Source organism: Pocillopora damicornis, chromosome 2 (assembly GCF_964200805.1).
Source record: "Pocillopora damicornis chromosome 2, jaPocDami1.2, whole genome shotgun sequence".
NCBI classification, from domain to species: domain Eukaryota; kingdom Metazoa; phylum Cnidaria; class Anthozoa; order Scleractinia; family Pocilloporidae; genus Pocillopora; species Pocillopora damicornis.
The window spans coordinates 27,595,181-27,607,421 of record NC_142671.1 but is presented as its reverse complement, the minus strand read 5'-3'; the positions used below and the strand labels follow the sequence as shown (position 1 = coordinate 27,607,421).

The 12,241-nt window shown below is 37.0% G+C and overlaps 1 protein-coding gene and 1 long non-coding RNA gene across 2 annotated transcripts; one reads left to right on the top strand and one right to left on the bottom strand.

Annotated features, from left to right (window-relative positions):
* Nucleotides 1–403: 403 nt before the first annotated feature.
* LOC149050604 (uncharacterized) lies at nt 404–8,446 on the top strand. Its single transcript, XM_089198138.1, has 6 exons — nt 404–560; nt 1,491–1,823; nt 1,909–2,160; nt 4,928–5,051; nt 5,852–5,923; nt 8,303–8,446. Exons 1-6 carry the CDS (start codon nt 536–538, stop codon nt 8,376–8,378), a joined length of 882 nt encoding a protein of 293 aa, XP_089054264.1. The 5' UTR covers nt 404–535; the 3' UTR covers nt 8,379–8,446.
* Nucleotides 8,447–9,629: 1,183 nt separating this feature from the next.
* Nucleotides 9,630–10,727, bottom strand: LOC149050603 (uncharacterized). The gene is made up of 3 exons (XR_016184239.1): nt 10,591–10,727; nt 10,027–10,117; nt 9,630–9,767 (listed from the first exon to the last, which is right to left on the bottom strand). It is a non-coding gene; the product is annotated as an uncharacterized LOC149050603 (long non-coding RNA).
* Nucleotides 10,728–12,241: the final 1,514 nt, after the last annotated feature.

Here is a 12,241-nt window from a genome sequence, read left to right as displayed (position 1 = left end):
TGTCGTTATATGAGTAACTGACTTCTTAATAAAGTTGTGACGACGACGAATTTTTATTTCATATGCCAACGCAACTTTTTCGTAAAGCACACTGTATGGAATACTACTAGAATTGGGGTAGGTGTGACACAATGATAAAATAGCAGTCAATGGAAATATGCTGGATGTTGCTTTAAGTCTCTTAATAACAAGAAATGTTTGGAAACAGCGTTAAAAATTTGAACTGAACAATTTTTATTGCAGGAATATTAACTAACCTGCACGTTCAAATTTAAGTTAAATAAAATAGCAAAATAGTGCAAACATTCACCGTATGATATAGCCACAGTGGCCGGGAGAACGCTTAGTCGTTAAGGCATAAATATTCTGGTCCAATCACGCGACAAAGGAAATAGGGTGGAAGCCGATGATGATACTGAATCGTAACGTATACAACGTATAGATATGCTGAGGTGCCGAGTAGAGGCTTACATACAAGATAGCTTTAAATTTATTGTTATTCTCATTTGCTTTTCTTTCTAGCATTCTTTCTAAAATGTGGACTTTCACTTTTGTTTTGGGTAAGTCGGTTGGGCTTGTTTAAGACGTGTAGTTTTCACGAGCGAGCATAAGACACACTATGGTAGTTTTGGTTGTGAGAAAATTTTAACGCAAAGATTATTCTGATTTGCTGAGGGTAAGTTTGGATCAATTCTATGGGCAGAATGGTAAAAAGTAAGCAATGTTCGAGGCGAGTATTCTGTCAGCAAGTTCACGTAAAAATATTGGCAAAACTAAGGGAAATCAGCAACATTATTTATGCGCAGAACAGTTGTAGGAAGTTTCAGTGAAATTCATTGGCTCTAAATAAAAATTTTTTATTGTATACGTTGATAATTTCTCGTTTTGTTTTACTCTATTAATGCCTTTTAGCAGTCCTCCATTCTGATTATTACGACTCAGCAAAGAAATGTTATTGTGCTAAGTTTGAGGAATGTATATGCTCCATAAATTAGTTATAATTAGCGGTACATGTTAGGCTAAGGCTACCATCCATATTTATGAAAATACGTGCAATCTGAAGGAACGATGTTTTTTGGCTACTGAGGCTAATTAAGAGCGTAATTTAAGAGTTTTGGTAAAATTTTGAGTAAACTATACAATTTTAACGATGAGCACTGCAGTCTGGCAGTTTAAACTATTATGCGAACGGAAGCTATCCAAGCCTAACCAAGGGCCATTCGTAACAGTTCTTGACAAGAACATCGTTATTTGCGTAAAGTTTATTTGTGAAATCCATGCTTACCGCATAGATGACCAGGGACATTTGACTCTTGTAGCACAGCATGGCTGATCAGTTGTTAATTATTGACGTAGGAGTTTTGAGTTTACATTATCGTTAACGCACACGATAACGGAGGCTCAAAAAAACGAGATAGACAGTCATTAATTAACTAATTGTGCAAAGTATGTATATTTATTCCTCTGTGAAATTTTGTTCTTTGTCACAGTTGCAATAATCGCGAAAGTATACTCCCGACAACGTATCCCAGACTTTGATACAACCCAGCATCTTCAAGTAGAAAAAGGGCAATATGTGGAAATAGAATTGTACCTTTATATTCCCCTTGACTTACCTGGAACACCATGTGCTGATGAGGAATATCTTGAGATCCGTGATGGGTATAATCAGTCAGGGAATCTTTTGGGTGTATTTTGTGGAAGAGACGTTCCTCACTTTAAACTACGTTCCAGTGGACAGAACATGTGGTTAAGTTTTTCATCTCACCATAAATACCGGCTATGGAATAGTTATCTTTATAGAAAAGCACTAAATGCAACAGGTAAGTATTCTTAGGTTTCAATGTTTTGATTTTCTTATTGGTATAATTAACTCTGAATGACATGTCTTATCATTTCTGTGCTTAGTTTCCACCAACCTAAAAATGGTCGCAGAGACTCAGTTTGTCCTGCTCAACCATTCGTCATCTTTGTGGTGCCCAGCGGAAGGTGGACCAGCCCCTCGCATTGTTTGGAGAAAGAATGGCGCTGTTGCGCAAAACAGCACTAGTGCGCGACTTCAAATCAACGTCACTGAAGAAGAAAGAAATACAAGTTACAGTTGCGAAGTGGACGACCATGGCCAGTTGGAGAGGAAAAACATCAGTCTTGTTGTTGAGAGTAAGTCTCAAGTTACTTCTTTACTTCAAGGGGATCTCAGTTGTTGTGTACGCTTTTGGTAAACCTTACTCTTTGTCTTGAGTCAATTTTAGGATTTTTTGGTTTTAGAATAAAACCTTCTACAATTTTATTCAAGGGTAACCTGAAAAGTCACATTTATGAAGTAAAACACAAAATAACTAAGTTTCTTTTTTTTAATTATTAAAAGGTTAGTTTTCATGCTTTTGCTTTTCAAAAAATTATTAATTGACTCGATTGACCGCTGCCCAAGAAAAAGCCCCACATATAAAAGCAAGGATATTGAAAATCGCTGTATCTAAGAGAGTGGCGTTCATTCAGTGTATCATAACAAAGAAACGACTTGTTTACAAGAATTGCGTCTGTTTAATAGCCACTGTTTTGTCTTTCAACAAACAACGTGGATTCTCTTGTCTAAGGTGCCATCTTGTCACATATAGATTACGCTCGCCTTGCTCTGAGCAGAACATTTTTTTAATTCATTCTAGTGCAGTGTTTTTTCTCATAAACATTTGTGAAAGAAGTCTTAAGAAAACGAATTTGTAGCAGCCGTTGTATCTAACTTAGCAGCCATAGAAGGAATAGAAGGGGACTCGTGTTTAAAATTGTAGTGGAAGTCAGATATGCAATCTGTTTCTATTATGAGGGGGATTGATAGACTACTTAGGAAGAACTTCCTAGTGCGGCTTTGTTACGTTTAATATCTGTCAAAGAAATGTATAATACCTTGATCTTTCTTCGCGTTGGAAAGAATCAAACCAGGTCTCAAATAATGTATTGCTCATAACTTTCTTATTCTTTAGTTTTCATATTTTCTGACCATTATTAATTAATATTTATATAACTTGAAAAAAGGAAAAAAATTGGTTTGTTGTATATTGTTTTTTATCGGTTGATCACGCTGAGAAACTAATCCAAATAACATCAAAAATGGCGAACTGACTTTCCCTTTCTCAAAGTGTGTTGAAAATAATACTGTCAGCAATCGATCTGCATTTAACAACTTTTGCTGTGATGCCATCAAAAACTGTGTTGTTCAAACTATTGAATAATCGCAAAATCGTTCAAATAAACAACTTGCAAAAGTCGAGTGACGTCAGTGCGGTTTTTCCCTGAGCTCAAATGTAGCGACCAGAAAGTGATGCAAACACCTGCTGTCAATTTTCATTTGAAAAATGATTAGTTGACGGTACCCATTGCTAACCTAATGGCATTTTCCATTACTTCGACCACGCAAGAGGCAATGCACGCAATAAAATCAGTGTATAGGAAAGTGAGAGCCGTTTTTCGGTTAGGATAGCCATCTTTAAGTCGTTTGCCGTATACGTCACATAAGGAAATAGAGGATAAGTAGGTCGGTTTATTTGAATCTATTTGAAATTGAGAATTAAAGGGCCGGGTCGCACTACAGCGAATTCAAATATTTGCGAATTTTTTGCGAACCAAACATTGGCAAAAATTTTTGCAATTTTCAATTTTAGGAGGCGGTCGCATCAAACTAGTATCCTTTGATCAAAACTTCATTGATTGACACATTCGTTAATCACGAACCCATCTCCCTGAACGAAAGGATAAAGAAAAAATTCTCGCTCGAATTACTGGGCAGGAATGGATCGTCATCGAATGATTATCTTCGCAGCTTTCTTTCTCTGCAAAACAACGTTGCGTTTTTTATCTAGTTGGTACATTATCAGCGGGCTTCTATGCGGCTAGTATCAGTTCTTAGACGTAGAAGACTTCTATTAAATAGAGCTCGCTTCCAAAACCGTCCTTAGTCGAGGTCTCCGCGTGCGGTGGAGTCATGGTCGAGCTTGGGACCATGTATCGTATTTCGCTTTCTTTTTTCCTGTCGATCTTTTTGGTTGCAGCTTGCACCACTTGTGCTGGCTTCGATGATTCCATTGAAAGGGGAATTACTCGTTAAAGCCGACTGTTCTCCAGATTGCCGCCAGTGACCGGGCCCAGGGTACGAGTCAGACATTCAAATAAAAACGTCGCTCAATTTCCTCGTTTCCTTCAAATGAAAACAGATGGTCAGATTTCCTGCCATCGCGCGCGCCAGACTACACCAGCGGACCACAGTGATCTTTCTCGCTTAAATTTTGTCTAGACATGTCTTGCGTACGATGACAGCTTAATGGTTAAAAAACAAGATTGTTCGGTGTGCTAAAAATTGGAAGCCTGCAAGGCAGGACATCGGCTTCTTTGAAGATTGGCGAAATTTTGGCGATCCGCAAAAAGTTGGCAAGGTTTTCAAATGGGGGGTAGGACTTATTTTACACTACTTGTTGACAGATTTCTCGCTTGAACAAACAAAAAGCTCTAATGCGACCGTGGCCGTAGTAGGTTCGGTCTATTTGAATCTAAGTCGTAAACATGAAAAAATTTAACAAAATTTACACTGGAATGACTTTGCTACTCTCCTTATCTTCGAACAGATCAAACGGAAAATACCAAAGAACAACAAATCCCAATAATTAAGTATTTTAGATCATTTTCATACATGGCGGATAAAAATCATGTTCGTGACTATAAAGAGCTGTTTTTCACCAACGGCTGAATAGAAATTAAAAATGAGATGTGAAATATGTCTCCCATTTCGACGAGAGAGCATTTTAGTTTTGGATGATTTTGAACAATGCTTAGCTAAACGGATGGTATACTTTGTAACGCACCATCATTAATTTGATTCGAACAAACAGATATGATTCAAATATCGATTTTTCATGGAAGCCTTTTTTTTTGTCAGAGTGCCCTCAACAGTGCCAATGCAAAGTCCTTAAAGGTAACATGAAGAACTTAGTATCGGCCGACTGTGGAACGAAACAGCTTAAGTCAATTCCAGAGAAAATTCCCCGAGCTACAGGAAAACTGTAAGTTCTTAATACATCATATAAGTTTAGGTAACGACATGATTTCGAGTACAATTTGATGTTAATAAATACTAAAAATTTTAAAAGACAACAAAATTGCACGAGTCCGTCTTTGACAGATTTACAATTGCGCTTATTTGCACCAAATTGCATTCGAAATCATGTCGTTACTTGTTAGTCTTGTTAATGCTTACATATGAAAAACTCATCACAGAAGTATGTCAAGAAGGACGAAATTTTGGCAGCGCCAATAAGAATTTATATGAAAAATGCAATCGTTTTCAGCCAATCAGACATGCGTAATTTTTTCATGTAAACGATTAAGCCTGACATTTGGCCTTTGCTCGAATTTGGAAGTGGCACAATGATTGCCTAAAGTACGAGAAGGTTATACTAAAGACAAAATAATTTTATGGTCGTTTGTAATTTTATAAGAAATTTCATAAGAAATAAGAAGAATTACATTCCATAACTGTTCAACCAGATGCGTCGGGTGATTTTCCCTTTCTATCTGCATTCAGAGTGTTGAAATGAAAGAAGAGCCAATTGATTTACCTTAGAATGTAAAAAAAAACCAGTGAAAGCATATTCAATGTATTTGAAAATGTTGTACAGGTTAATTTCAGTCAGATTTACGCAGGAGTTTAAGATATTGACTTCGTTTTACTTTCGATCAAGATTTTCTCTACTGGTTTCTTTTTTTGAACACTCATTCGGCAAAAACAGATGACGGTTTTTCTACTAGCTGGTGATTGTCCTTTCACAATTTGAGTTAAAACTGACTTTCTTTTTTGTTGCAGCACGCTCTCAAACAACAAATTGAAGCACTTGCCGAAGGAAGTTTTCAGCAGAAATTCTAATCTGATTAAACTGTAAGTCATATTGGCTTTGTCAACTTCTTTTTTATTTTGATGTATTGAAGATTAACGGATGGAAAATAATGTTTCATTCAGTGAGGTTCTTCGGGTGCGTTTCGCAAACCAAATTGCATAAATTTCGCAAATTAGCTAAATTCATGCATCATTGATACAAAATTTACTTTAAAAATTATTATGTCCGCTATTCCACGTAAAGATCCACACATTGAGCTTGATCGTGAAAATATTAAGTTAGACCTTAGAGCCCACCTGCAAATGTTAAGTTGGTAGAAGGACAACAAAAACAACAACACCGGCAACTACAACCTGACAAAGAAAACCCGTTGAATCTAGTAACGAAATCAATGTCAATCTATCATTTCTCTTGGACATAACCGACGTATTTCCAGGGATAACCTCCATGTGATATGTAATTTCTGAGTGATGAGTAAACTTTGATAAGGTATCTATGTCGGACCATCAATATCAGAGTATTTATTCTTTTGCTCGATTTGAACGTAGAACATAAACACTGACGGGCGAAATGACCCTCACATGGGAAATAGATCATCCATGATAAACTTGGAAAAAATTCGTCCATCTTTACTATATTTTTAAAGCTTTCTTTCGGCTCTGTAAAACTTATAGGTAAAAAAAACTTAATGTCTAAAGTAAAGCAGCTTGGAAAGTTACACGGCGAGATAAGTAAAAGAAAACGATATTGAGATCAGCTGAAAATTTGGACTTCAGTAAATTTGTTAAGTTCATTATTTCATATCGTACTCAAAGAACACTTACCATTGCAGTGTAAAAATACTCGAACTAAACAGAGAATCGTCGATATATCTTAGATCAGCTTTATACAAAGTGCTCTGCATGAGAAGCATATCAGTTTATTGCTAAGAGCCAAAGTAGTAGATCGGACCCAGTTTAAGCCTTCGGAGCTAACCTCTATATTCATGGGAAAGAAGTCACTTAGAGCTGTTACACAAAGTGAGACAGAATTACTTCTGATCGCAGCATTGAAATTACTATAAGAATATAAAAACTTGCTTCTGATCCTTGTTGTGGAGGAAAAATTGATGTTACATGTATTTATTATCCTCTAAGATAGCAAAAAAAACATTTGGGGTGTTTCAGTGAGCATCATTTTTTTTTACCATTGCATATTTATTTATTTTTTATTTGCTGGTTTTGGTAAACAGCAAAAGCGTTGGTCAAATTAAGCTCTGGTATTTTCGAAAATTATCTTTAGTATATAATTAATCATTTCAAGTGTACACACTCCCTTTGATCGAGGCCAAGTGAAAGAAAATGGTTTTTTGGTCCGCTCATTACGAAAATCCATGGCCGTTACGGAGGCTTTAAGAAAATTTCCTACTTTTTATAAACCCAAGATTTAATGAGGTGGGACATTTTATTTCCGTGCCGCAGAAATTCACAATTTTAACTATGCGGTATTTTAAAAACAACCTTAATTTTAACTGTATGAGCTTGTCACTCAAAAGCGAGTTTATTTATCTCACCTTTTCTTCATGCTAAACTGCAATTAGCACATAAAGAGGTAGTTTTATTTAAGTCTTTGAAAACAAAAAGAGCTTGTAAGGTAGTTTCAGCACTATCATAGCTTTTCGATAATTTATGGTGGGTCCAAATTTATTCCACTGATATTTTTAAAAGTTTCCAAGAGCTAAGTCATGATCAAATCTTGGGTTCACCGAACTCGTTTTTGGGTGATATACACGGAAAGCTAAAACTGGACGACACTGTAGTAGACTGAAGTGTTGATATGGTAATCGTTTGAGCCAAAAAAAACTGATCAAAAATTGCTAAGCAATTGTTCGCCACGGATATTCCTCGTGGATGTGGAATTGGTTAAAACGTTCAAACCGAATTGTTGGAGGAGGTTTACTGATCTATTAGTTGATAAAATTTATCTTGTTTAAATGGTCACTGCTTGATCGAAAAGGTGAATGGCAGAAGGATAATCCTGATGAATGTACATTTCATCAGATCTTTTCAGCCATTAGATCGGCAAATGGTTTGAAGTTAAAGGAAAAACTCATAGCTGATTCATTTGTACGTGAAGCTCAAATTAACAAGCACCATACGGACCGTGCGAGTCTCATATATATTCTGAAAGCTAGGCAATTCAGGTTACCAGTGGAGTAAATAAAATAATTAGGTAATTTGGTATAATCAACTGATTTGATAACGTAAATTGGTTACCGTATATAGTTTGAAAGCTAACGTTTCAAGCGTTAGCCCTTCGTCAGAGCAAATCGCTAAATTACGTTATCGAATAAGTTATACTTCCACCGACTTAGCACCACGGTTTCTTTAGAAACTTACTCCCTCCATAAATAGGTAATTGATTTTTCAATTTGTTCCTAGGGACTTGTCCAAAAACAAGTTGCAGAACTTGCCATCAGGGGCCTTTAGTAACAACACAAGGCTGAAATATCTGTAAGAATGACGTTTCTTTAGCTTACGAACATTCATTAATGATTTTTTAATCACCTGCCGATGTATAGAGACATGATTTGGGCTTTCACATCAGAATGAGTTGGAAACTGAACATCCTGTCAAAAAATATAAAATAATACATTATTTCTTAGACTGGCAACTTCTCATGTACAACTTAGGCCACTTACTTAGTACATTACATATTTATTTGGAGTCCGGTAAGAGTCTTATCTACATCCCCAGGGGACTTAAGTGTACCATGGCAACTGGATAACAAAATGCCGTTTATCACGGTTAGATCCAGTTATGAAATTAATTCAAACAATACAATTCGATGATGCTCACCATGTGTCACCAACTCGTTCAACATGATGACATAACTGGTAAACAATCTTGGCTGTTTAAAGGGCATGTAAACCCAAAAAACGTTCATTTTCTTTTCACATAGATGTTTAGTAAATATATCAAGTACACCAAAGGTATCATTCGTTTATTCTCAAAAGTCCATTTTCACTTTGTAAAAGCTCTTCCAAATTCGAAACATTCGCCATATTTCCTGTGACGTCACGGGTGGACCCTTAAAAGTCTCTTTTTATAATCGCGTGAGGCACGAAGGAGTCTTTTCTACAGGCGTTGTTTGCTGGTCTCGTCATGATTTTTTTACTTACAGTTTGCTTCAATATAATCAATTTTTCGTAATGGTGAAGCGTTGTGCCGTCCAGTTTTGTACTGATTCAAACAAAACTGGGCATACAATGCAAATATTTCCAAATGACGCAAATTTGGAAATGACGCAAAATGAAGCCACAATTTGTGAAATTTGTTCAAGTGAAAATAGCCGATTTCGTCGAGCCGTTCGAACGTTCTGTTGTTTGTAGCAGTCATTTTTCTTCCTGGTGCTGTACCGACGATTCAGGCCTCACCAGAAGCAAATTATTCGGAAGACGAAAAACAACCCATACAGTCGGCAGACGACGAGGATTCGGAAGTGGCTGACCAAACTGAGAAAGAAGTTGAGCTCTTTAAAAGTTAGAGGTCAACAGAGAAAGTACAAAATCGATTTACATGAGAACGTTTCGTTAATTAAACAACAATAGCTTTATTGGTTCTCTAAAAACATCTTTTTTCTCATCTAATGAAAGATTATGGGGAAGCCAGTTGTTTGGGAGCCAGCGCTGAGCCCGTAAAAGACACTGACATGTCTGAACCTTTGCCTGAATTCGAAACACGTATCAAAGAAAGAGAATTCAATTCGTTGATATCAGTGTGTAATAACGTGATCTGGAATTTTGTCGGTTCTATACAAAGAATTCTATACAGGATCCCATAATCAACCCTTATGTTCTATAAGAAAATCCATGCCAGCCCCACTTAGTGCTTCCTTTGAGAAACCCTGCAGAGAAACAGCAGAAGAATTTGTGTCGCGGTTTTCACAGCAGTGAAAATACATTCAAAGGTCAATAGGACAATATTCATCATTTTGAGTACAACTTAAAAGATCCTGATTTCAGCTTGCAAAACTATCTTTTCAATATTTCAAATCGAAGCAAACACAAACAGGGTTGGATAATTATGAAGGCCACACAAGGAAATGTACATGATACAACTTGTTTATCGATGGAAATGCTTCTGAGATGAAGGATATTGTTTACCGCACAAGATAGCACAGCGACCCTAAAGTGTTTGCCGTGATATCCCCAACACCAACGAACAAGCTATCTGTAGCAAATTAAGCGAAATTTCCTGCCAGGAAAGAAGCGAAAAACAACTAGCTCTAGTACTGTATTATTAAATCAATGGCAGAAACAACTCAAGTAAATCGATCTCAAAATGTAACAAAACAGATGAAACAGAAAATATTTAGCTCAGTCGTTTCCGGTGTGATTATCTGTGCTTTGCTGCTGCCTGTAAGCGTACTTGGCCGTCTCCAGCACCCAGAAATCGAGGCAAATTGACTGAAAACCTGGATGCTCAGTGATACAACTTATCTAGGTTTCAGGCCATTTTGCCACAATTGCCCGATTTCCGTACAACAAACACTTTCATGAGTTGTCGGCATTGGTTGACAAGTTCCACACTCGCACCTTTGATAATTTTATATAAAACACTCTCAGAAGCTCAAGTTTAAAAAATTCTGTTGCATTCCTTTAGATTGTACCCTCGCTTTATTGCATTTTCATGTTAAATACAAATAAATCACAAAGTAAATTAAATACCAGTCTGACTTTCCGAGACGGTCGCATCGCTGTCGACATGTTCTGTACTGTCTTCGTGCGGATCGCTTCGGTGAACCCTACGCGGCTCATATTGTTAAGGACGTGGCCCAGACTCTCCTGAAGATTCTGGATTATCCCCAGCGCTGTCATGTACTAAGCTTAAGGCATTCGGGTCGCTATCTTCTGAAAAAACATCTTCCGAACTACCGCTACTTACACGAACTCCCACACCAGTTCTACTGGGGAATATGTGTTGCGCAATATTTTGGTTCCACCGCTTACGTCACGACTTCTCGCTATTGTTTTTACCGGAAATGGAATTTCAGTTGAAAATGCCGATTTTCTCCTAAAATAAGTCGAATTGGACAAAACTAATTCCAAATTCGTTTTCTACGCCACTTTTTACATAGTATAGGAAAAACATGTATTTTTGGGTTTACATGCCCTTTAACCCCCTTTAGCCCATTGAGTTGATAATAAGGTTTCATATTCCTGAGGTGGTGTGATTTTACCAAGGAATGTTTTGCTTTAAAACATGCGTTATCCATTAGGATCATGGTGTGCCTGTGACATACCAGTTTCGATTCCGGGTACAAGTTTTTGTTTTGGTTTTGGAAAATTCTTATAGTTTTATCTTCAGACAGCTTATTCAAGCATTGAGCTCTATCATAGAACTTTCCCCGCAAAAGATATTAACTTTACGAATATCCTTTAGTTTCAAAGCTTAAACTTAAACATGAGTTCTAGAGATGATCCAGGTGGTAGTCTCAGGCTGGGATTTATTTGAAACGTTACCGTCTTTAGGACAACCCCGGCTGAATTGAATTGGAGGAAAATAGTTCTTCATTAAAGTACTCTTGTCCCTTGATCTCTAATTTCGTTTCCATGAAGGTACACGCATGAACAAGTAATCAAGATAATTGATTTACATCCTCACCCCTCTTAAATGTTGTCTATGCTCCTCCTCATAAAAAAAACGCACCAAAGTCAAATTTCCGCTCTCTCAAGCACGTCAGCAACCCAATCATGTTTCTTGGGATTAGCTTGAGGAAGATTTTAGTTGTTCGATTTTTTCTAGATTAATCTCTATTTTTCATATCTTGATGTTGCTTATCAAATGGATGACACATGTGAGGAAGTTAAGAAAGTTCAATCTTCGCGCCAGCGTCCATCGGGCAAAATCAGTTTTTCGATCCACTATGCGCTTGAAAAACATTCTCTTTCGCACAGCTGACGCTCGAACTTAGCTTCAAAATAACCTCTTACAGCAGCTCCATCATCGTCCAAAGTTCAAACATTTTTTTTAATGAGCCAAACGTTTTTCCACCCATTCCTCGTCTTTTTATAATCGCACTCTTTTAAACTGTTTGCGCATGCGCCACCGATAAACTCTGTCTGCGACTTCATCGACATTTTTTACCTATTGTGCATCTTTACGATCACACCTTATTTGTACAATTATCTCTCGTACTGCCCATGAAATTCCTTCTGAGACTTCTTTGAGCCCAAAACGGCTTCGTAAACAGTCAAACTCACAAACATTCGCGCTTTAGTTCCATGGTTTTGTTTGCAACTTCATAAACGGCATTTCATAGACAAAAACTTTCGATTGACCCAAAATGATGTTTCAATCTATTTCGCGTCCTTTTTA

Bases quoted from the DNA above. Each gene is read 5' to 3' on its own strand.
- LOC149050604 (XM_089198138.1), top strand. From the start codon at position 536: ATGTGGACTTTCACTTTTGTTTTGG. The intron at 1,824-1,908 runs GTAAGTATTCTT...TTCTGTGCTTAG, and splicing joins AAAAGCACTAAATGCAACAG to TTTCCACCAACCTAAAAATG. The intron at 5,924-8,302 runs GTAAGTCATATT...ATTTGTTCCTAG, and splicing joins AATTCTAATCTGATTAAACT to GGACTTGTCCAAAAACAAGT.